The following is a 25,283-nucleotide window of genomic DNA, read 5'->3' as shown; positions in this document are numbered from 1 at the left end:
AAATGAAAAGATATAACCTAGGTGGGACATTTGGGCGGGGTACAAATAATAAATTTATTATTCTCATTATTGTAGGGATGAAGAAACTGCAACCCTACAGATGTTGGACTACAAGTCCCATCATCCCTCACCATTGGCCATGCTGGCTGGGGTTGGTGGGAATTGAGTCCAGCAACATCTGGAGGGCTCAGGTTCCTGGCACTTTATAAAACCAGCATAAATGCAAGAAACCATTTGTCATCTTTTCCTCCCAGTGTACCTTATTTAATCTTATGCTGTACCACCTCACTGCTTCTACACATCTTCAACTACTGCCCCACCATGTAAACCAAAACATTCTGCAAGTCTGTTACGTTGGAAGCAGGTTCCTGACATCAAGGTGAGGACTGGAGGTTTGCCACCCCACTGTGTTCAATATTGATTACAGGTAGCTTTTAAGAATTCAGAAATAGCAGTTCTTTACAAATATATTTTTTGGGGAATGGTTTACAATTTTATTTTGTCAAGCACAGCATTTCTATTTAGAACTGCTTTATTTCTTTGTAATTTTCAGGGCTTACAAAAATTATATACAGTAGCTGTAAGCCCCAATGTACATAACAATATACTGATTATTCATTAAGGAAGCATCTGGTAGGTACAGTCCTGACAACACATGTTATCAATAAGAACAAAAAGAAAGCTTTTAATTCAATTTCATCTTGTAAACTAGTCAGTCTTCCTTATGCTGTGAACTGCAAAATTAGAGCCAGCTACTATGTTTCCCACTGCCAGGAGATCACCAGCCCCTCCCTCCACCCCAACAAACCTACCGCCATTATGGACCATCCACAGATCCAAAGCCTACCCAAGAAATACAGTAAAAGCAAATGCAACCCCTGACCAACACAATACAGGAAATTTTCAACATTAAGCAGAGACTCAGAATAAACAAGACTAACCTCACTCTGTCAGTATTGTATGTGAGCGACTCGTTTTCTTTCTTCCAGAAGATCTGAGGGTGCGGCACTCCTGAAACCCGGCATTCCAGTCGCACAGGATACCCCTCAGCTACACCTGTGTTTTGTAGCTTCTCTACAAATACAGGTGGCTTGTGTGCTTCCTTAGCTATATATATAAAAAAGAAATAACTTTTTTCTCTCCCTCATCTGAACCAATAAAAGATCCCATACATATTTCTTTGCATTTCCTGTTGTTGTTTCTGAGCAGCACATGGCATATACAGTGGTGCCTCGCTAGACGAAATTAATTCATTCCAGGACTCAATTCGTCCTACGAAAATTTCGTATAGCGAGGCACCGTTTCCCATAGGAATGCATTAAAAGTCAATTTATGCGTTCCTATGGGCTCCGGGGGAACTGGTGGCAGCGGCGGCGCTTGCTCTCTTGGCTCGGGGAAGGCAGGCAGGCGCTTCCCCGAGCCAAGAGAGCAAGCGCCGCTGCTGCCAACGACAGAACTGGATCGGACGAAGCTTCAGAAGCTTCGTCGGATCCGGCTCTGTCGGGAGGGGTGGGGGAAAGGTGAAGGAACGATCCTGCGCCTTTCCCCCACCACCGCCAAACCAGTGCCAGAGCCGAAGTGTGGCGCTGCGGCCGGGGGCTTTTCGCAGTTTGCCTCCCCCTTGGCTCGGGGAAGGCAAATGGCAAAAAGCCCCCCGCAGTGCCTGCCTCCCCCGCCACTGAATGCAACTTCGGAGACCCAGGCGAGAGGCGGTGTGTGTGGGGGAACACCTCCCGCCACCGCCTCCCACCCCCGACACTCGGCTTTCTCAAGGAACACAAGCGGGGGACACCTAGCCCGCCCGCTTGTCTTTGCCGAGAAAGTCGCAGCGCAAAGCCGGCATGGGGTGCAGTTTCGGAGGCTTCGAAACTGCACCCCATGCCGGCTTTGCGCTGCGACTTTCTCAGGGAAAGCAAGCAGGCGGGCTAGGTGTCCCCCGCTTGCGTTCCCTGAGAAGGCACCCGGCTTTCTCAGCGAAGGTAAGCGGGGGAGACCTAGCCCGCCCGCTTGCGTTCCCTGAGAAAGCCGAGTGTCGGGGGAGGCGGCGGGGTTTTTTCGTCGTTTGCCTCCCCCTTGGGGGAACGTAAGCGGCAAAAACCCCCCGCTACTAACTGCCTTTGGCTGGGGTCTGGTGGCGATCGCGGCAAGGAGGTGTCCTCCCCTTCTTGCCGCTGTCGTCAGGCCAGACCCCAAGCAGTTCCTCCACTTCTCCCTCCCTTCTTCCCGCGCTACAGCCCTTTGTGTTCCGCTGGTGTCTGCCGGTTGCCCCTCACCGGCAGAGACCAGCGGAACACAAAGGGGAACGAACTGCAGCTGCCGGAAGAAGGCAAAGGAAGATCAGCTGAGAGGCGGTGACAGCTGTCAGCGCTTCTCAGCTGGTCTTCCTTTGCCTTCTTCCTGTGCTGCAGCTCGTTCCCCTTTGCTAGACGAATGCCCCTTTAGGTTTTGCAATGGAGGTTTTTATGGCCACACTTCACAAGACGAAGCGGTGGCCATAAAAAAAACTCATCGTCTTGCGAGGCAACCTCTGATCGCAAAACCTATTTGTATAGCGGAAAATTCGTCTTACAGGGCATTCGTCTAGCGAGGCACCACTGTAGTGGCATTGGGAAAGCTTTTTGCATTTGCTGATTGTCCTCCCACCAGTAACTGAATTGCATCTTAAATTGGGGGGTTGGAGGAGAGATACAATCTGGTCAGACTCAAAATGACTTCACTAGGAGAGTTGTGCAGATTCTTTTTTCCTCCTCCTAAAATCAAAAACTTGGAAGTGCTCAGGTCACTGGGGATTGTGCTCAGTTTATAACATTGCTTTTAAAACAGACAACACAACAACAACAACAACAACAACAACAACAACAACAGGCTAGTTAGATGTTCTTCATCTCTTTAGAAGACGGAACACAGCTGACTTACCCACTTTTATTTTCCACTTGCAAAGGAGCCTTCTAAGCACTATCCTAGCTGCATGGGAGCTATTTATGCATGAGTGAACCCACAGAGATTGGGTGTTTTGCTAAATAATCCAAACACATGAGCGTGGAAGGGGCTGATCTCGATGCTATTTCTAATAGAGGTATGACATGTACACCCTTGAAGGCAGGGTGCTGATCCCAGTTTACTTTAAACCCACACATTATTGCCCAATTGTGGTTGGATCTTTCACATCTTTTGCATGGAAACTGCTATCAGGGAAGGCCAGGATAACATTGAAAGATCCCCAAAGCCAAAGAATTGTTCCTTCATACAGTCACTCATTGCTCTGATCTCTGAGTTCAACTGTTGTATGGTGAATTCAAATTACCAATTCAAATTTAGGGCACAACCCACCAAGCACTGCTCCTAAACAGTCCATATGCATTTTGATAGCACTGTGACCGCAAAATGCAGTGGAAATTGTGGGATCAAGATACGACATGGTCTAATCTCCCCCAAGACAGATCAGAGTGAATGCTTTTTAAATAGCAGATGTCATTTAACCTCTCCACAAACAAATGCGGGTAAATGCTCATTAAACAGAGTCTAGGAGTGACTCAAGTGGCCTTAAGAAAGCCACTCTCTCATGGCAGCCATGTATCCCCCATGTCCCCAAATGTGAGCTTGTTACTCTATATGATTTTAGTAATGTACCAAGGAAATTGTTATATTCCAACTCCCCCACCCTACCTCAGAAGATCTCTTTAGGGAAAATATTGATTATGCCCAAATCCTTAAAACCCCCCAAAGGAAGATGATTTATTGCCAAAAAGGCGAAATGCATCTTCAAAAAGAGCACTGCAGAAAGCAAACTCTGAATTCCTAGGGAGCTCAGACATGCCAGAATAAATCACACCTTGTACAGCTAGGCAGGAGGCAAGGTGTGGAGATGTTACCTGCAACAATCAGTTCCAAGCTGAAAGTGTTCTGACCAGCTCGATTGGTGGCAACACATGTATAAATGCCAGCATCCCTTGCTGTGACAGGCTCTATGATCAGGGAGTGTACACCATTCTCCCGTACAAGCATTTTGTGGGAGCTGTCAGAACGTATAACTCTTCCATTGACTTGCCAGCTGATATCTGGTGTTGGTAAGCCACTGACCTTAAAATGGAACACAGAAGAAACCTCAGCGGGACAATAGTATGGAGAGACAATAGAAAAAAATACAAGCATTTGTTTCAAGAGTATCTACTGTGAAGGCCCAGAGCCACTCCCGGGGGGGGGGACCCCTCCTCTTTACATACATTTCCTCTTGTTTTCATTTCTCCATACTCTTCAAGGCCATTAGTGAATCAAAACCCATCACCACTTTTTTTTTGGGGGGGGGAGAGGATTTCCAAGCACCTCCTGCCTTCAGTGGCAAAGTGTATTTCTAATATACATTCCATAATAGCGTTAGGTATCATGACACACAGAATGAAACACTTTCACACGTGATCAGTCAACTCCTTACACTTTTGCCCTTGATTACCAAGAGGAGCAATCCTTTCAACATCCCTTTCTCTCCATAACAGCTGCATGGAGCCAAGTATTGAGAAAAGCAAAGGAAAGAAGGAATGTGTTGGAAATTTATCACTGAACTTCAAATTCCATTTCAGCTACACATTCATCACTTATTATACTACATATTCAGAATGCTTTGAACAAACCACAGCTTGTTGAAAGATGTGCATCATTAATAATACTTACTGCTTATAAAATGTTGTTTTAGCAACAATGTCATGAAAAGCTCAGGGAGGCTTCAAAAGCAGACAAGTAAAATGCCAGATTGCTTAGTTCTACTCTGCAAAGCACCTGAGCACCTTTCAATTGCGATCGTTTTCAAATTGTACCTCTCTACAAGAAAATTTAAGTGGGATAAAACAGGAGTGAGGACTATCTTTTAGCCCAAGGGCCACATTCCCTCATTGGAAATCTTCTGAAGGACTCATGCCAGTGAGAGGAGTGAGGCAGAAGTGGGCAGAGCGAAGGATGCAACTTTTACCTTCCTACGGAAAGCAACATTACAGCAACAAGACACAAATCAGACTACCTAGACACCCAGCTATCTACCCAGGCAAGCAAGAGGCATCATTTCATTTCAAGGACAAATTCCAGCCAGGGAAAAGCACTGGAGGAGGGGGTGGATGTGTCTTGGGGAAGAGGTGTAATGACTAGATAGAAAGCTTAGAGGGAAGCCACTCAGAGTGGCTGGGGCAACCCAGTCAGATGGACGGGGTAGAAATAATAAGTATTAGAGGGCCACATTTGGCTCCCATGGCTTGAGGCTGCTCATCTCTGGGTTCAAAGGAGGAATGAAAACTGAATGTTACAGACTAATATACATTATATTTTCCTCTCTGTGCAGATGTATCTCAATTCAGAACTTCAACATTGGTTCAGTATTGACCAGGAGAATTACAGCTTTCACCTGGGCATGTGGCTTCAGTGAGGCAATCTAATAGTTGCACTGATATAATGCAAAACACGGCAATATGACAGCTTTGCAAGCAGACATTTGTACATTTCACAAGGAGGCATCAGAATGGGACATCCAACTACATCCGGCCATTTATTTACTTAGGTTTTAAGCTTGCCCACTCTAAAGATGGTAGGAGAAATTCATAAATCATCATATTGCTCCCCAACCAGATGCAAAAGTCTCAATTCATTTCACAGGTCAAGGAATAATAAAGGGGGGAAATCTGGTGGCATCTGTTTGATAGTTTAGCTAGAAATAGGAGCACAAGTGTAGATTACCTTTGGTGTGCTCCTGGAATATTCTTGCTCACTTTGCTATAACAATGCATGTCTACTCTTCAACTAGTCTTACTTCCTGGTAAGTGCATAAAAGGTACAGTATTTCAGCCTTTGGCTCTATTTTGGAAGCCCAGGCATTCAAAGCCACTAGAGGGAGCACATATTTTATCTATAAATCCATTACCAGAGCGATGCTTACTGTTAACTTTTACAATGCCATTTTTCATGTGATAACATTTCATAAAACATTATGAATCTCTGCCTTAATCAATTTCAGTATCTGCTGGAGAAAGAAATAAAACTGCCTTTAAAAAGCTGAACTGGAATCCAGCCTATGCAGTTATGAAGTGATCTGATCAGGAATCCAACTACAACACAAGTTTGTGGTAGTCAACTCTCCACAAGTGGAATATGCCTATTAGGCTCACCACCTCCAACCAACCCCATGTATTTGACAAAAAAGAAGAAGTATATGATGATCATAAAATCCAGTTGAATATGACCTATAAAGGTTAAAATAAAATTAAAAATGTACCTTGCAGTCCATTCTGCAAAGTTTTCCTTCTTGAACTATCAGATCTCCTGGGGCCTGCAGGAAATGAGGTCGGAAGAAACGCTCCTGAATTGGTTCATTTTCATCTCCACTATCCCTTGATCGAGATCGAGGTCTGCAAATATATATATACAGTGGTACGTCAGGTTACAAACACTTTGGTTTACAGACTCCGCTAACCCAGAAGTAGTACCTTGGGTTAAGAACTTTACCTCAGGATGAGAACAAAAATCACACACCAGCGGGGTGGCGGCAGCGGGAGGCCCCAATAGCTAAAGTGGTACCTCAGGTTAAAAATGGTTTCAGGTTAAGAACGGACCTCCAGAACAAATTAAGTACGTAACCAGAGGTACCACTGTGGACAGAACCCATTCATTTTCGTTCCCAGGCTCTGTCCTAACCATAGCCTTAGGTTAAGAGGTTTTTCATTATTGACATCATTCCCAAACTCTCAACAATGCACATGCTTTTAAAATAAAAGTAAATGTGACCAAAATGATGGACTAGATTCCACACATATGTTCCCCTAACTGTGACCATCAACACCCCTCCCCTAAACTTTCATTAATTTCAAAGTAGACTTTGAATTGGACCAAGATGAGAGGATTTTTTCTTATGTACCCTAAGCAAATTCTTGGCTTTCAGAAGAACTTTGGGGCAGGGGGAAAGAGAAGGCTCTCTACCACAATACTGGTCAATAAAATGAGTAAGATGCAAGGGAGCAAAAGGCAACCTCTGCATGCCTACTAGAACATAAATTTAAATTGCTCCCTATTTATGAGTCACATAAGGTTTGCTCTGTTACACACACATCCAAAACTGAGTGCTGACAGAAGCTCGAAAATATATGAAGTGCCAGATGTTAGTAACACCATCATGTTTCAATTAATTTTGGATATATCACACACCCATACAAGAAATTCAATAAGATTCTGTGGAATTATGCATTTAAATCAATCACTGGACCAAATAGCTTGAAACACACACACACACACACACACACACACACGGTCTCTAAGGCGCTACTGGAAGGATTTTTTAATATTTTGTTTTGACACACCACACCACATACCTAAATTGGACATTATGCTGCTAAATTTATCAAGTGTGATTTATTTTAGTGGGAGAGATTCAAGGACACGCTTAATCATTTTCTGACAAAGGGTGTAGCTCAAACATTTTCTTAAATTTGGCTGGATCACTACTTTTAGTTTTTCTTGATTTTCCCTCTTGCCTTTCCCTTATCATACACTTCTACATTTCCCCCCAATCTTTGCAAGGTTTGAAAACATGGAAGTGTGCATGCACACTCTTAACTAGTTTCTGCAGAACACACACAGCAGTGGCAAAGATTTTAAAGGAAACCAGATCTCAGTTCCTTACAGCACACTTCCAGACAACTCCCCCCCCCAATTATTATTATTATTATTATTATTATTATTATTATTATTATTATTATTATTTTACTTTGCATTACCCCAGCAACAGAAAGCTTTTTCTTGTGAACATCAGGACACGGCTGCTCATTGCTGCTTAACGTTATGTAGCAACTGAGTTTCCACCAGGGTTTTCCTAGGTCCACATGCATATTGTATACGGATTGTGCATCTTTTGTATGTTTATCACAGCAAACACCAGTGAAACCCAGGGACTCCATAAAGCCTGGAGCAACCCCTAACATACATTGCTTTGGCTTAGTGTGATGTGTAGACTAGGCCAATGCCACGCTAAGTGATTATACAAACTGGCAAAGAGGAAATCACAGTCGCTCTGCTCCCCCCCCCCGATTGTTCTGTTCCTGTGCTGCACTGCACCAAGGCATTGTTTAGCTTAGCATGTCATCCCGACCCAGGCATGTGGTTTAGTGCTTCCGGGTAAGCAAAGAGCGCTAAACCATGAGACAAAAGTTTTGTTACAGCTAGTGGTCAGTCTTGAGAGAAAGCCAAACTAGGAACTCTGTTTTGGATGACATGCTGAGCCAAACTTGGACTTAGTGCAGTGCAGCAGCAAAATAAATGGGGAAGAGTCAAGCGGCTGGGGTCTCCTACTCAGAGGCCTGTGTTTTGGGGCTTGACGACATTATGTGGGAATCAGGTCTCTGCAAAATGGACCCAATAGTGGTTTGTTTTTTTATGTGTTGATAAGGAATTTATCCTTCAGCCATTAAATGGCCTTGGACCAGAGTATTTTAAGCAGTGCTTTCTCTTGCACACAAATCTGCCAGGAAACTGAGGTATACTTTTTGAGGTACAGGAGTTGACTAAAAGAGAAAAGGCCTTTTTAGTAGTGGCACCCAAACCATGGAACCCTAGCCCGAGAGATGCACCTAGGGTGTTCTGCAAATTTCACTTGCAGTGTCCATTTCATATATTTAACATTTCATATATTTAACTATTTTGCCACACAGTTCAGCGGCACCTAGAATCAGGATTAGGTTGAACCTTTTAGGCATCTAATACAGAATTTCCTATGGCGAACTGATAACTGTGTCAAGAATGTTGGGAATCAAAGCAAGCATTACCAGAAATAAACATGGAAGTATTTATTTCTGTATTGGAACCACAAAGGACTCATGTTAGAACTCTTGGGAAATATATGCATATGCCTGTGGTACCTTCTGGCATGCGGCTGACTAGGAGGCGTCCGTGGACTACGTCCTCTCTGGTTGACAGCTTGGACCATCAGCCTTCCTGTACAGCTTACCCTGCCCTATCAAGCAATGGAAGAAAAACACAGATGTTATACAGTTGAAAACAACAACAACAAATGCTGTCAATATTAATTAACACTGAAGACTACACCAAGTATTATGCAGTTTTACCAAATGCTTCCACCGGAGAGAATAGAAAATAGAAATAGAAATACTTTATTGTCACTGTACCACTTGTTTACAGTGAGATTAAATGAGCCCCTCATCCCCCCCACAATTTCTTAGTCCTTGTCACTCTGTGTGCTGTCGTACGACCACCAACCCCGAACGTCAGCTGCAATGCTGCTGTCTTACATTCAGCAGCCTCATGGCCCATGGGTAGAAACTATTCTTTAACCTGTTGGTGCGGCTTATCATGTTTCTATATCTCCTGCCCGAGAGCAGGAGATTAAAGAGGTGCTGGCCAGGGTGTGAGTCATCCCTGAGAATGTTCCTCTTCTGAACGGTCTCCTGTGATAACATCTAGCGGACTCAGGGAACAGCCCACGATATCGTGTGCTGTCTTCACAACCCTCCGTAGGGACTCTCTGTCCATGGCTGTCAAACTAGCTTACCACACTGTAATGCAGTATGAGAGAACACTTTCTGTCGTGGACCGATAGAAGGAAAACATCAGTTGCTATACAACCTTCTTCTTTCGCAAGACCCTAAGGAAATGAAGTCTCTGTTGGGCCTTCCTAACCACCTGGGCTGTATTGACCTTCCAAGTTGACCTTCACTAAGATGGACTCCCAGGTATTTAAAGGAAGAGACTCTCTCCACACAGCCCCCCCCCAATATACAACGGGGCTAGCTCCCCTCTCTTCCTCCCAAAGAGGAATCCTTTATTTCCCACAGCTGGTGTGTGTGTGAAAGAGAGCAGAGAGTTAGACCCCACCAAGGACACTACAGAAGAGCAGAGGATGCCACTGGGGCACCTATAGAAGGGCAAGAAGAACCAGGGACTCTGTAGAAAGGCACAGAGAATGTGCAGCAAGGTCTACTCAGGAATCAGCAATGGCAGTTCCAAGCTTTGTCTGGCTGTTGGGCAGGATTGCTCCAGGGGGATCCTTCCTCTTCACCATCACAGCTGCTATTCATGTACTTGTCTTTCCAATCTACCTTGTCACCCGGCTGTTATTATGATGTTAGTAAATTACTACTGCTATTGCACTCAAAAGTTTGTGTTTGCGTATGAGACCTCGTTACATTCTGGGGAAAACCAGGCATGGCGAGTTAATAGGTAACTTATAACAAAGGAACACATTAAGCCACACACCCCTGGGATTTCAAAGTCACACCAAAAGCATACAAGACCAGCTGTACAAACACAGAAAGAGCCTGTAGCCAGTCAGCTATTGTTTGCTTGTACAAATATCTCCCCTCCCCCCCCAACAAAATAAAAAAAATCTAAGAGGTAGAACCAGAAAGCTGAATGGAAAGAGCAATACATATTTCTGGCATGTATTCTTATGTGCTCGAACAACAAGGAATTTGTTTTCCAAAGTACTGTATGAGGAAGGCTGTGACAATTACACCACTTCTTCTTCTTCTTCTTCTTCTTCTTCTTCTTCTTCTTCTTCTTCTTCTTCTTCTTCTTCTTCTTCTTCTTCTTCTTCTTCTTCTTCTTCTTCTTCTTCTTCTTCTTCTTCTTCTGATACTTCACATTTTAAGAGCACCTTCAAGTGTTAAAAGGACTTCATATACATTAGTTTTATTTATTTTGTACATTTATGACCTGCTTCTTTCTTCCATCATGGAACTCGTGCTACAGCATCCAGGGTGTTCCCCTTTAGGCACTGACCATAATATCCACTCACCCTCTCCAGGGGTGATGTGACTCACTTATCACCACCTCCCATACCGCTGTGGATCTTGCTTCTGACAAATTCCCCTCTCCCGCTAGCTGCTGGAATTCAACATCCCTGCTTGAGTGGGAGCCCCTGCTCCCCCCTCCAGGGTGGTGTTCCTGTTAAAGGAATCCTGGGAAAGGTGCTTTGGAGCAATAGCACTCGCCCACGCAGCAAGACTGGGGGTGGGTGGGTAGGTTGCACCCACTTTATGTATGTCATGGGTCAATCCCAGATATGGCCTTGACCTCTGGTATCCCTCCAGCAGGTGGGCTGGAAGTGATGGTGGCTAGCCCAATGCCATGCGAAACTCACTGACATATGTAATCAAGTTGTGGCTTAATTTATTCCATAAAATGTCAGCGGTTTTGGTTTCACTGAGCTGTCCTGATGGGCAAGTTTATGGCACTTGGGCATGCAATCAGACTCACTAAGCTTTCGCAAAGCAGCTGCATCATCTTCCCTCCTTACCATGCCCTGGAATCAACACCCCTGTAAGGTATGCCGGTATTATTATTCCCCATATTGCTGGGTGAGGAGGCAACTCATTTACTGTAAGCCACCCAGAGAACGTTTAGGTTATGAGAAAGTACACTATACATATGCCGTAAGTTTTTTTAAAAATCCCATTAAAATACAAAGGAGGAAAAACGTTTAAAAGAAGGGTACTAAATAAATACAGCACCCCAAGTTCGTAGTAAGAGAAAGGATATCTGAATGAAGGGATTTCCAAATTTGTAGAACAGTCTCTTAGCCCTTATCAATGTGTTCACTTCCCTAAAAGGACATAAATTGTAAAGTTAAACCAGGGTGTGTGTGTGTTTTTTTTTTAAAGACCTCACTGTCTTCTTACAAGTATTTGAAAATGTGCAATTAGTCTTTGGTGTGGATGACGGAGAGTGCCAGCCACATGTAGTTAAAAAAATTAAGAGTGGGCCCAGTTTGCAAACTGGAGTTAAGAGGTGAATCCTAGGTCTGGAGAAGCTGAAAAACCTACAAGGCAAGGGTTGGGAACTTGTGGCTCTCAGTATGTTGCTGCACCATAAAGTTCATTCAAAGAAGAAAGTTGGGTCTTTGTAATCATGATATCATTGAGCTTGTGTTTTCCCTGGAGCTGCATCGGACTAACAATTCTACAACAACTTTTAAAAATCCATAATACATTTTGCAAATGCAGGCTTCAAGCCAGCACACAATTACGTGTACTTGAATCTGGCTAAAATCCAGTGGGACTTAAGCACACATAATTATCTTCTGGATTGTATTTAGGATGATCAGGTCCTTGCCTGCAGTTGATGTCTGTCTAAAAGCTCTGCAACAGAGAGAACATTATTGTCTGCTCCCACTCAAGTCCACCATTTTCTCCTGTAAGTTGTGAGGCAAAAGTAAAAGTCTATTCTGTGAAATGGGTGACCATAAGACTTTCTCTATGGTGCCTGCACATCTTTGAAATTCCTTCCCAGTAGACTTGCAGTGGGCAGTTGACACTTCAGGCTTTTTGAAAGGCTGTAAAGACTCATGTTTTAATGTCCTTCCTTAAGTAACACTACACCAGATGATGATGATGATGATAATTATTATTATTATTTTATACCCTACTCATCTGAGTGGGTTGCCCCAGCCACTCTGGGTGGCTTCCAACTTAATAAATACTACAGTGAACAGTATTTCTTAACAGTGCAACTTGTGTAGTTGACATTAAAATCACACAATCCACTAGTGCAGGGTTTCCCAAACTTGGGTCTCCAGCTGTTTTTGGACTACAACTCCCATCATCCCTAACCAGCAGGACCAGTGGTTAGGGATAATGAGACTTGTAGTCCAAAAACAGCTGTTACCCAGGGGAATTCACATGCACACTAGCCACTTAAAAAGCAACTTGTGCTTCCTCTTCCTTACCGGCAGCCTCACTTCCAGTTTCACCTCAGTGACTTTCTTCGCTGAATATAAGTTGCCTTTTAAACAAGGCCTACTCAAATAAGCTTTTTAAAATATATATACTAAATGCTCATTTCAACCCACAGAAAGCACTCTACACAACTTGTAAAACAACTTTTGGCACAATAGCATCTTCAGGCTCGAGGCTGCATTCATATGAGTAACAAAAGGCAACAAGCATGAACAGAATTGTAGGCAAGCTGAAATTATGTCCATTTGAATCTTGTTCATATCGGCGACTTAGCAAGCCCACAAACAGTTAAGTCAGTGGACTACTGGAACCCAAGCAATGATCAGTGAGAGCAAACTAAAAGTTGAAGTCCATGTTCCCATTATCCTGGACAATTTAAATAACCAAATTACTGCCCATGGCCTGGAAACGAGTTCTTAAGTGAAGTTTTTACAGTGCACAGAAACATCTTTATATCTCTCCTTCGGTCATCTCTATAAATTAGTCCTAACAGCAAGAGACGAGTACACTTGCTTCTTTTAAATTTACTGTGGTGCAATCCACACTCAAACCCCGTAAGATCGCAAAGCATCCCTTGTCCTGATAAAAGGCAACGGCTGCTCAGGGAGCACACTGTCACTTAATTCTTCATAGGGTGTTTCCATGCTACATGATGTCGTTACAGAAGGAGCTACAGGAAGAGAAATTAAAATGTGGACTGTTTTTAAGTCACGTGTAGTGGCGCTGTGGGTTAAACCACAGAGCCTAGGACTTGCTGATCAGATGGTAGGCGGTTCGAATCCCTGCGACGGGGTGAGCTCCCGTTGCTCGGTCCCAGCTCTTGCCAACCTAGCTGTTCGAAAGCACGTCAAAGTGAAAGTAGATAAATAGGTACTGCTCCAAGCGGGAAGGTAAACGGTGTTTCCGTGTGCTGCTCTGGTTCACCAGAAGCGGCTTTGTCATGCTGGCCACATGACCTGGAAGCTGTTCGCCGGCTCGCTCAGCCAATAACACGAGATGAGCGCTGCAACCCCAGAGTCGGTCACAATTGGACCTAATGGTCAGGGGTCCCTTTACCTTTACCTAATGTGGCCCCTTCTGATAGATGATGGACAACAACTGCCATCACAACTGGCCACTGGCTATGCTGCCTGGGGTCATGGGAGTGGAAATCCATCATCATCTGAAGGGGGCAAGATTGCGGAAGGCTAGGTTGCACTGTTCAAAGGTACCTTTTCACAACTACTTTTGAAAAGATTAAGCTGGTCAGCTCATTACCGAGCTACTTAAAACTTCACTCAAACACCCTCTTATATGGACGCATTAAGCGCATCTGTGCTAGCTTTGAGGCCTACAGGCATACTTCCATTATTACAAAGCATGGCGTATTTCCATTGGGTGATGATTCTACACAGTTGGAATCTACATCTTCTGCTGTGAAAAGCTCATGCTCTGATCCACTGCTGCCCTTAGTCTCTAATGCACTGTTAAAAGCAGACTGGAACTATGCTAACGCCAGGAGACGTAATTGTGTTTATTTGGAAATTATACCGTGACGAGAGAATATAAAATGACTAGATGAACCGAGCAAATGCTTGTCTTCGTTGCATAATAAATAAACTTCCAGATTCACATCCAGAGAGTTCGCTGATCATTTTCCAAAATAAATACATAAATCAAGCATCCCTTTGTCCTTCAGCCAAAGAGGAATATAAGCAGAACATTTTTAATTTAATTTTTTTTAAAAAGGAAAGCACTCCTTCAGTTATTGCTTATGGTAATGACTAGTACTTAAATAATCAAAAGATGCCTGGTGACCTTCATGAATAATGCTACCCCCAAGATTGAGCACCCCCAAGATTGTTCTGAACACTCAGATAATAACAGGTAAGAAGTTGGCACAGTTGACAGAGTGGCCATGACCCACAAAAGCAGAGAGGCCCATCCACAAGCACAAAATGATGCATCTCAAAACATGCATGTATACACTGTATCCCTAACCCATTTTATCAACAACAACTAGTTGTTGTGTAATTTCACATGACTGTCGTTTAGGAAAGGGGGGGGGAGAGAAGAAGAAAAGCATTCTTGGGCACACATAATAGAGCCATGCATGCCTAGAATGCTCACGCGACTGTAAGCCAAGATCTCTGCCTAGATTATTAGGGTAAATAAAGTTGTTGTTTTAAAATAATAAAAAAACTTGCTACACTAGGATACACTGTTTCCTTCTGTATATTCTGTGCTATGTTCCAGTTCACACATTATCCCTTGAGTGCATGCACACTCAAACATTCAGTAGTAATAAACAACCACCCTGCATTGACTTGAGGTTCATGTGTCTCTGTGGCAATTGGATTTGGAAATGGCTTGTTCCTCAATTGGACTCTTCCTCCAGCATCCCTTTCAGATGGGAGGTATTCCCTGTGTGTCCACATGAGACCCTGTCCTGGATATGCCCCCTGATTAGGTAAAGGTAAAGAGACCCCAGACTGTTAAGTCCAGTTGCAGACAACTCGGGGGTTGCACACTCATCTCGCTTTACAGGCCGAGGGAGCTGGCATTTGTACGCAGAGTTTTTTCTGGGTAATGTGGCCAGCATGACTAAGCCGCTTCTGGCGAAACCAGAGCAGTGCACGGAAATGCCGTTTACCTTCCCGCCAGAGCGGTACCTATTTATCTACATGCACTTTGACGTGCTTTCAAACTGCTAGGTTGGCAGGAGCTGAGACAGAGCAACGGGAGCTCACCCCGTTGCGGGGATACGAACCGCTGACCTTCTGATTGGCAAGCCCTAGACTCTGTGGTTTACACCACAGTGCCATCTGCGTTCCAATGCCTCCTGATTAGGTGGAGGCAAAGCTACAGTAGTGCAGAGGTGCAAAGAACTGCTATGTCTGAATGTTCCTATAAGTCCCTATGCAGAGATGTAGCAAAACTACCCACTCACAACAGAGGCAGATGGGAAGCAGGCAAGGTCACAGCACTGGATTGGAGAGAGATGCAGCAGTCTGCTTCGTTTGTGGACAGATATTTGGATCTTACACGGGCTTTTATTTTATCCATGGGCCTTTGGGGATATATCACTAAAATATGGTTTGGTGGTGTTACGTGAGAGAGCCTTCGGCTCACAAGCTATCCTGTCCTCTCAATTATTCACTTCTGCTTTTAAACTAAATGATGCTTCTTGTTATGTCATAACTTATATAAACTCTGGTTAGTTTAAACTTTGGCTAGTAAATGAGTCAGGATCATGAATCATGGTTTCATCCTGAACTGATTAAATGAACCAGAGCTTAACCTAATCAAAGTTCCTCCAAGTTAAGACGTAACCAAGAACACTTCTTAGCTTAAAAGTAGAAGCTTCCAATATCCTCCTCATGGCTGCACCAGAGAAGGAGAGGGGGATAAAGTCAAGTCTTGCGCATGCAATGCTACAACATAGCTTAGTCTTATGTCTGAACTGCCACAATTTCTGTCAGCAATGCAGTGTGCCCTAACAGAGCTCGGAAATTACTACTGTAGTGTCTACATGCATAACAGGAAATGTTATATATGTTCACAGCAGTGGTTTTATGTAGACTCAACATTTATGTTTCATGGTTTTCTATGATTTGTGATACCAAACCAAGTTCTATGTATTTTACACAAAGGGGGGGGGGACAGGACACTGGTGGCTCTCAGGCATTTCAGCAATGGAACCATTATGGTTAAGTAGCCTAGCAACGTTCATAACAGGCTACAATACTCTCAAAGAGGATAAGCTCTGCTTTAGTGATAGAGCTCATTATTTTTAAACGTAATCCTACTTGCAATTTGGGTTTGGAAAGATCTTTGGTGCTACACCAAATGTCTTTTATTCTTTTGACTCTTAAGATTGCAATCTAGAAGAGGGAGGGAACAAAGTAGGTGTCTGGAAAAGGATGTGCCAGTAAGCACACTTCATCTGCCATCCCTTGCCTGAGAACAACCCACACTCAGTCGGCTGGTCTTACAAATAATTATGCACAGGATCAGGCTGTTGTTGCTTTAAACCAGGGACCGAGCTGAGGAGGGCTGCGCTGAGGAAGAATGGTGGGAGCCACCACCTCCTCCTGATCCCAATTCTTCCCAGGAGCAGGAGGACAATGTAGATTTGGAACAGTGGTTTGCAGAGGGGCATAGCTCAGAAGGCAGAAGCTGGGAAATACTGGATGCGGAACAGCTAGCAGAAGAAACACTAGAAGAGTTAACAGATGCACCGTCTCTGGATAGTAGCCACCACCTCCCCCAAAGTCCCAGAGAGCTCAGAAAGTGGCAGAAAAGAAAACACAGTGGCCCCAAGCTCAGATTACAAAACAGAGGAGTAACATAACTTGATAGGGACGGAGAGGGGAGTGAATTTAATTGGGAGCGCCGCCATTTCTAGGAGAGGAGTCCTTTGTTCTCTCGCTGTGATTATTAAAGTTCCTAACTGGTAAGAAGGCTCCTTTTCCTTTGTTCTGCTCATCTACTGCCAAAGGGGGGAGGAAGCCGATTCCCTGAAGCCTGACAGATGAAGACCTTGTGATCCTGTAGGTCTTTCTGGAATCCCAACTCCCATCAACCCCAGCCAGCATGGCCAACCATCAGGGATGATGGTGAACTGTAGTTCAACAATACCCGAGAGAGCCCCAAGTTTCCCACCCCTGCTTTAAAACACTCAAGGGTGGTAATAAATGGCCCATAAAAACCCCCTCTATGTCAGGGATGGTCAATGTGGTGCCCCTCCAGACATTGCAGGACCACAATTCCCATGATGATGATGATGCTTAATTCATTAATCACCTTCTGAACCACTGTCTCTAGGCTATTTGCACATAAAATCATTAGAAGCAGCTAAAAACAAAAGAACAACAAATGCATTTAACACAAAGCAGCAACAGTAACAAGTGGGCATGCCTCACTATTGGCCATGCTGCCTGGGGCTGATGGGAGCAGAAGTACAACGACACATGGAGGACCCTTCGCTGGCTACCCCTGCTCTCTAGCCTACTGGAGATGCAAGTAACACCACTTCTTTGGTCTCAAATTGTCATGAAACAACCTCCCAGTGAGACTGCTTTGCCTACAGTTAAGGGCCTGCTTTCCTTCTGGAGGATTCCGCTCTAGCGGTCACATCATTTGACAAGCAGGCTTTCGACCTTACTTCCGAAATCTTTTACCTAAACGGAGTGGCATTTGTTGACCTGAGGTTCCCAAGGGGCAACACAGGTAAAGAAGCGTATTATTTCCCTTGGCAATCACACAAGGCACTTGTGTTCTAACTTTTACTAAAAGAGCACGGCTTATCCTGCTGCCCTCTGTTGAGCTGACTCCTTCTCTTTCTGCAACAGGCGGTAAAGCTTACCCAATGTCTTTGTTTGTTTGCCACTCCACACCTCTGGCTAGCCTGGTGGGGTATATGGAAACACCCAAGAGGACATCAGGACAAGGGGTAAGTTTTATTATGGGGGACAGAGTGGGGATTCAGCATGGTGTTGCCACTATTGGCAGGTGCCCCAGTTTTCTCGTAACATATAATTACATCCGTAGCTCCTTTGTTGCCCTGGACTGTTATATGGGAATGCCTATCTTTCTTGTCATTTGGGTACTCATGGGCTAACTGGTAAAGCTCCACACTGTCCCTGGGGCTCAACTGGGAAGAGGGGATTTCATTACAGAAATGGAGTTTGGCATATCTCTCGGCTGAGGGGCTCCACGACTTCCTATAGCTAGTTGTATGGAGCCTGTGACTGGCAAGGGGAGTCCATCTATGCAGGTAGCCAGGCTGGAGATATTTAGATCAAAGTGGATCTCATTGTGATAACAAAAAGCTTCACAAGCCAAGGAAATGAAGGTGACAAGAAAGACAAAGAAGAAAGGACTGCTACTCAAGAGTAAGCTTCATCAGTGAGTCTGGTGAGGTGAGGGACTGATGAACTTAAGGGAAGTGGAGGGCATTTTAATCTACTTTATTTTGCTCAAAAGGGAATATACTGGTTTTCGGTAACTTTTGCACTGTGTAGTTTTTCTTAGTAAACTCTTAGTAAATAATTTAGCTGTTTCATAAACCTGTATGGTCTCTGATTTTAACAACCACATGTTCAGAAGCCAATAAGCTGCACTACCATTAAGAGGTTTCAGGGGGATATTTTAAGTCAACTTTGTAGAACTAATCAAGGTGGGCTGAACTGGGGGATACACCTGTGTCAGCCAGAAACCCCCTTCCCTCAGGAGACATGGGGCCCTGGCAGGTGGTCATCACAAAGTATCAGGAGTAAAGTTTGCATGACTGTTCAGAGCTCAATCATCTTCAACATGGGGTGCATTAAGGTTGCACAAGAACACCGCCTAGATGGCAGTTGCTCAGAATCAGGTCACAACAGAAAAACCTCCTTCTTTTTAATAATCCCCTGGAGGAAACGTGTTTGCAACTTGGCAACTGGTCCCACCCTATTGGTGTGAGATGAACATGGATGCTTTAATTATCACCTAATCCCAAATGACATGACCCATCAATTAAGTTAACTGAGAGTCAGGTTGTGAATGCTTTGGAGATCTGTGCCCAGGAGTATGCTTACTCCTAAGTCAAGACTTGGTTTACCTGAGGGTTGGCAGCCATGATAGTGTAATTCCCATCATCATCCAGGGCGGAAGCTGCAGTGTGGAGAGAGCAGGTCCCGTCAGGTTCTCTTTGCATCCTGTAGTGCTCGCTCCTTTTAGATATTTGCTTCCCATCTTTGAACCAATAGATCTGTGTCAGAAAACAAAATGTAAGTGATGAAGGAGGCAGGGACAGAAATCAGAATGAAAATTGTGAGCAAGCTTCACTGGCTCAAAAGGCCAGAGAGCTACAATAAGAATATGGAGCAAATCCCTGCCTTTCCTCTTCTTTTTGTTTCTTGCTCTCCATATGTCTAACAGTGGCTGGTGCACCTATTTGCAGCATCAGGAGATCTGCACTGTTGAGTGTCAGGAGGCTAGTGGTCCCCTCTCGTTGTTGCAAGAAGTTGAGCTGGAAAGCTAAGGGCTGCCACCAGTGTTACATATAATGCCAAAACTGGGCAAAGAGGATGGGCAAGGGCAGGCACAACCTAACAGCCTGCTCGTATTCCCTTACCTTGGTTCCAGCTACAAGTCTGAACTTGGTCAGACACCCATGCTTGTCTTACCTTTCTCAGGTGACTAAAGTGAGCGACAAGAATCAGCAGTGCCAAAACTGGGCTTAAAAAGCACTGCACTGATGTCATCTCATGCAACTTTGTTCAAGCCACTTTAACCTCATCCTTGCTTTTTTAAAAAGGGGCGGGTTGTAAACAGTGACTTTCCTCCACACCGAAATTCCTGCCATATCCTGCTTATGTGGCGTATCACCCCATCTATAAAATGAAACGCCTGACGTTGGTTGGTTTACATTTTTATCGAGGCATCCCCCTCTATCAGACATTATGAGCGGTTTAAGCTTCTTGAACTCAACACATGGAAAAATGCAAAGCCTTGTACATTTGACCCATGTTTTTACACTGAATAAGGATGGCGGTGGGCGAGGGAGACAAATCTTGGTGACAGGCCCTCCTATATTGCATTCAACATACTGTTGGAACGAACAACACACATATAATCTCCCCTGTGCGATCAGATATCCTGATTATAGAAGGTTCCTGGCTGTGTGCACATTTTGTGTGTGTGCTGGGTCTGTTCTGAAAATCAACAAATGTATGTGGGTTGGAGCAGGACACACTGCCATGACCCTCTCCTCCAAAATGAGTTTAGAACACAAACACACACAAGTCACACAAACAGGACTCTTCTGATGCTGTGATAACCAGAAGGCAAATGAGAGCTACTTTCCTACAGATATTTTTTTGCAGCTCGCAAACTGTTCAGCTGGGCATGCCAAGCTTCTGTCCAGCAGAGCGAAACTAAAAGTTTGCCCAAAAAAGGGTGATACACATTTAGACTTGATCTTCATCAGGGAACATTCCTTCCTGCCCTTTCCTCTAATGGCTTCCTAAACCAGATATTGCCGCCCAGGATTTGTTTGCACTGAGACTAACATCCGTGCATTAGTTTATCAGTGCAGAATACATGTGGTGCTTATAATTACTTTGAAATGTTATCAGTCATTCTGAAATGAAGACAGAAAAGGTCAATATCATTTACAAAGGGTGGGAAAGGGCCCCCAAACTCCCCCCCCAACTCTTAGCTACTGTATACAGAATTACATTTGTTTGACTTTGGGACCAATCCCAAGCCTTGTATAAAATACTCATGGAGGGATAGAACCAATTTCTTCAATAACTCCACATTGAAGGACATGATGTTATGCTTAGGCTGCAGGCAGATACAGAAGCAGTACACATGTTACACATCGGTAGTGGGAAGTGAAGCAGGATTTCCCACAGCATCAAATACATGTGGCCCCTAGTTGTACAAGCAGACCTGACAAACTAAGCCAGGCACCCCCAAACTTCGGCCCTCCAGATGTTTTGGACTACAATCCCCATCTTCCCCGACCACTGGTCCTGTTAGTTAGGGATCATGGGAGTTGTAGGCCAAAACATCTGGAGGGCCGCAGTTTGGGGATGCCTGAACTAAACCATCCCTCTTAGCATTAGTTACCTCTCTGAATGAGTAAACTTACAAGGGCACCGGCACACTTGACTACCCATTTCCAATATTTATGAATGAAGAAGAGACTTGTGCAAGAAACTCATAGGAAGATCTTTAATCTCAGGGCAACTTGCCTGAAAGCTGCTGGTTATAAGGTTTTTTTGAGGAAGCATGGCAAGGAGGTGGATTAAGAGAGCACCCTCACTCTCAAGACACCTGGAGACCTCAATCACTTGGAAGGAACGTTTGCTTATTATTACATTCCCAAAAGCACAAAAAGGAGAGCTGACCCAAAGCTATTGCTGTATAGATTGCAACTGCTAATTTTGTCAAGATCCTAACCTTTCCTGATGCTTGATCCTTATGCAAATGTCTATCACTGTAAATCCAGCTCCTGGGAGTTCATACTTCCATGTAAGGTTCTCCGGCACTGAGAAGTACCGTGTGTCAATTTCACTCAGCAGTCAGCTGTATCTCTTCCTAATGCATGTGTGTTCAGGACTGTAAAATGCCTATGCTGCCAACAAGGGCTTGTTAATGTGTTCTCATACACTGACATCACTTTTCTGTTTCACATAAAAAGGCATGTTATCATTTATAAACCTATAGGTCTTAGCAAAAGCAAAGCTTCAAAAATAAGTTTGAACTTGCACACTTCAGATTTCGTAATGTTACCTGACATCTGTTGATCTTGTAAGAGCCAGTAATTGTTTTATAACATAACACACTTCTTTCATTACAGAATCAGAAGGCTTGCCAGGAAGTAGCAATACAGTAAATACCTGGTGTCCTAGATTAACACAACTATAAAGTAGCAAACTGCTTCCAAATATGGTTTTCATTTTTTTTTTATTCTGCTGTGCAGCAATTAATGCAGGATTTCAATTCTGCCCCAAACCCATAATATTTTTTTCTGAAATTTCCCATTATCACATATATGTTGCCTTTGTCTATTTTTGCAGTGAATTTTGGAGAAAAATTCTCAAGCTTTAAGTACAGAAACCTAAATTTCAGAACCACAAATCAAATTTTGAAATGCAAGATTTTCAAGATCTAAATTTTCAGTTTTGAGAATGTGAACAATAAAACTTGATAGAAAGTGGCCCAAAAAGGTTTTGTAGCTCACTTTAAAATTTTGAATGCTCAAAAATCCAAAAAAACAACAACCTGAAATCAAAATTTAAATTAAGGAAAATTGGGCATACTTTCAAAATTGTGCAGAATTATACTTTTTTATAACTAAAAATATAATAATGATTAAAAGTTTTTGCCTCCTGTAACAATCACCTCTAGTGGGTGGATAATAAATGTAATAAGTTATAATAGTAGTAGAAATGTATATTAGGTCAAAAAGAACTCCTAGAATTTCAGAAGAGTCCTCTTCTTCTCACAACTGGTTTTTAAGTTCCTGAAAAGGGAGTTGGCTATAAACCTTCAGTACCCAACATGTATTATTTGGAAAACATAAGATCACTTCCTGAAATGACTTCCCGAATGCATGCTTGTGGAAGAAATCTTACATCAGAACTGGTTATTCACATGTTATCCAGAACTGAATCTTAGAGCAAGACCTGACAAGAACTACGTACGGATCTTGTTCATTGATCAACTGTGCTAAAATATTATGTTGCAGAGTGACCTCAGACAAAGGGTGCAGGCTAAGCAGTTGCAGGGAATCAGGAAGATAAAATAAGCCTGGTGACATCATCGAGTCAGTTCAATTATACATGCTGATATCTTCATCAGATATATAATATTGCAAAGCCTCTGATCTGACAACAACCCCCAGTGGTGATCCAATTTGTGACTTCTTTCCCTTTTAGAGAGGCTTTTTATGGGTTTGGTTTTGCCAGCCAAGAGTACATCAAGACTTTGTGTAAAAGATTCCCAATCTCCATGGCAAACCATTCTCAACAAATATGCTAAGAGTAGAAATAAAGCATTCCTCTGATACAAACGATTCTTGGCTCTGTCATTTGGAATGACTCAGGGTGAATAATTGGCCCCAGTTTCAGAACATATATTGTCATGGGAAGAGAGATGAGACTTCCGAAAACCATGGTACTGTGTTTCTGCCAGGGTTTGTAATTCTAGGCATAGGTGACCACTGCTATTGACACCAAGCGGATGACAGCAAAAGCCTGCAGGAAGGAAAACTCCAAATTCACAGGCCTAATTAGGTACTCAGCAAACACATCTCACTCCACATGATCGAAGAATGCTATGATGCCTTGCATGGGCTTTTTGCTCAAAGTTCCACATGATAGGATCCCCAAACAGCTTTGTTTACCACAAGGATATACTTCTCCATGAGAAAGGCCTTGAAAGGTACTTATAACCGGAGCCCTGGTATTACATGGCCACTGCACTGGGAGCTGAAAGCTGCCACAGGGTGAAATTTGGTGACCATTGGCTCCATTTGCGTGAACTGCTGAGCACATTTAACATGTTTAACCAAAAAATAAATTGTATAGAGCATGGTGCTGGTAATGCCAAGGTTGCAAGTTCAATCTCTGTAAGGGACAGGTGCATATTCCTGTCAGTTTGCATTTCTTAGTACAGCAAGGATTGATTTGATGTGTAGAGATCTTTCCTATTCTACTTAATTCAAGAAGGTTGTGGAAGCTTCTCTATGTGAAAGAAGCAAGCGGAAGGTTCATGATGTTTGGGTTATTCCTTCAGGGAAACTGAGTAAAAGGTAAAGGGACCCCTGACCGTTAGGTCCAGTCGTGGACGACTCTGGGGTTGTGGCGCTCATCTCGCTTTACTGGCCGAGGGAGCCAGTGTATAGCTTCTGGGTTGTGTGACCAGCATGACTAAGCCGCTTCTGGCGAACCAGAGTTTAAGTTAAGTTTAAGTTAAGTCTGCTGCAACTGGATGTCTTATGGACAGTGCCAATCCTGAATGTATTGGATTTGTGACCATTATGCTCATTTGCCTTCAGTAGCACTAAAGCTCTGCTGGATGAAATATTCATAGAATCATAGAGTTGGAAGAGACCACAAGGGCCATCCAGTCCAACCCCCTGCCAAGCAGGAAACACCACCAAAGCATTCTAGACATATGGCTGTCAAACCTCTACTTAAAGACCTCCAAAGAAGGAGACTCCACCACACTCCTTGGCAGCAAATTGCACTACCGAACAGCTCTTACTGTCAGGAAGTTCTTCCTAATGTTTATGTGGAATCTTCTTTCTTGTAGTTTGAATCCATTGCTCCATGTCCGCTTCTCTGGAGCAGCAGAAAACAACCTTTCTCCCTCCTCTATTAATTGCCTCTGGTCTTTTTTGGGAATCCTGCAACGTGTTTTAAGTTTTTACTCTGCTAACTCTGCTCTGGATCAATATTAAGTAGAATTACATGACAATTCCTGCACTGCAGGGGGTTGGACTAGATGATCATCAGGGTCCCACCAAACTCTATGATTCTACGTTTCAACCGAAAGCCCACTGACGCTTTGTGTGCACCTCCAATTAAGTTTCTTTTCTCTTACCTTTGGGTTTGGGTTTCCAGCCACTCTGCAGGTGAAGGTAACTGGCATTCCTTCAAAAATTTTGTAATGTTTCAGCTTCATCTCAAAATATGGTGCCACACTGTCCTCCGGGTCTTCTTCTCCATGCTCGACCTCATCATCAGACTCTTCTACAGGAGATCTCTCCAGCCGAAACTCAATCTCACTGATCAGCCTCTGCTCAAAGCTGGAGACTTTGTATTCCTACCAAACAAGAAAAGCTCAGCTAAGTTTCCAACTTTATTTAAGAAAAAAGTTAGAGTGGATTATAGTTAACTTTATTCTCCATATATATATATGTTTTAATTACAAAATCCATTAGGATTGAACTTAAAGAAAACTGTATTTTTGAATGTAAAATACAAGAATCTCTGGGTGAAGAAGAAGAAGCCCAGCACAAGGACTTCCATTTGCACAATGGGGCATCTTCTCCCACCACATCTCCAAAAATTTCATGGGGCA

At 43.6% G+C, this 25,283-nt stretch overlaps 1 protein-coding gene across 3 annotated transcripts in view; it reads right to left on the bottom strand.

Annotated features, from left to right (window-relative positions):
- The window catches only part of PALLD (palladin, cytoskeletal associated protein), a 158,012-nt gene that overhangs the window by 4,020 nt on the left and 128,709 nt on the right, over nt 1-25,283 (bottom strand). For all 3 annotated transcript variants that reach the window (XM_060278690.1, XM_060278692.1, XM_060278691.1), the window contains 6 exons: nt 24,804-25,025; nt 19,303-19,452; nt 8,886-8,980; nt 6,254-6,386; nt 3,873-4,080; nt 942-1,107 (listed from right to left, as the gene is read on the bottom strand). In XM_060278690.1, the coding sequence (XP_060134673.1) occupies nt 942-1,107; nt 3,873-4,080; nt 6,254-6,386; nt 8,886-8,980; nt 19,303-19,452; nt 24,804-25,025 (974 nt within the window). The remainder of the gene's footprint in view (nt 1-941; nt 1,108-3,872; nt 4,081-6,253; nt 6,387-8,885; nt 8,981-19,302; nt 19,453-24,803; nt 25,026-25,283) is intronic.

This window comes from Zootoca vivipara, chromosome 9, assembly GCF_963506605.1.
Source record: "Zootoca vivipara chromosome 9, rZooViv1.1, whole genome shotgun sequence".
NCBI classification, from domain to species: domain Eukaryota; kingdom Metazoa; phylum Chordata; class Lepidosauria; order Squamata; family Lacertidae; genus Zootoca; species Zootoca vivipara.
This window is presented reverse-complemented; position numbering and strand designations above follow the sequence as displayed.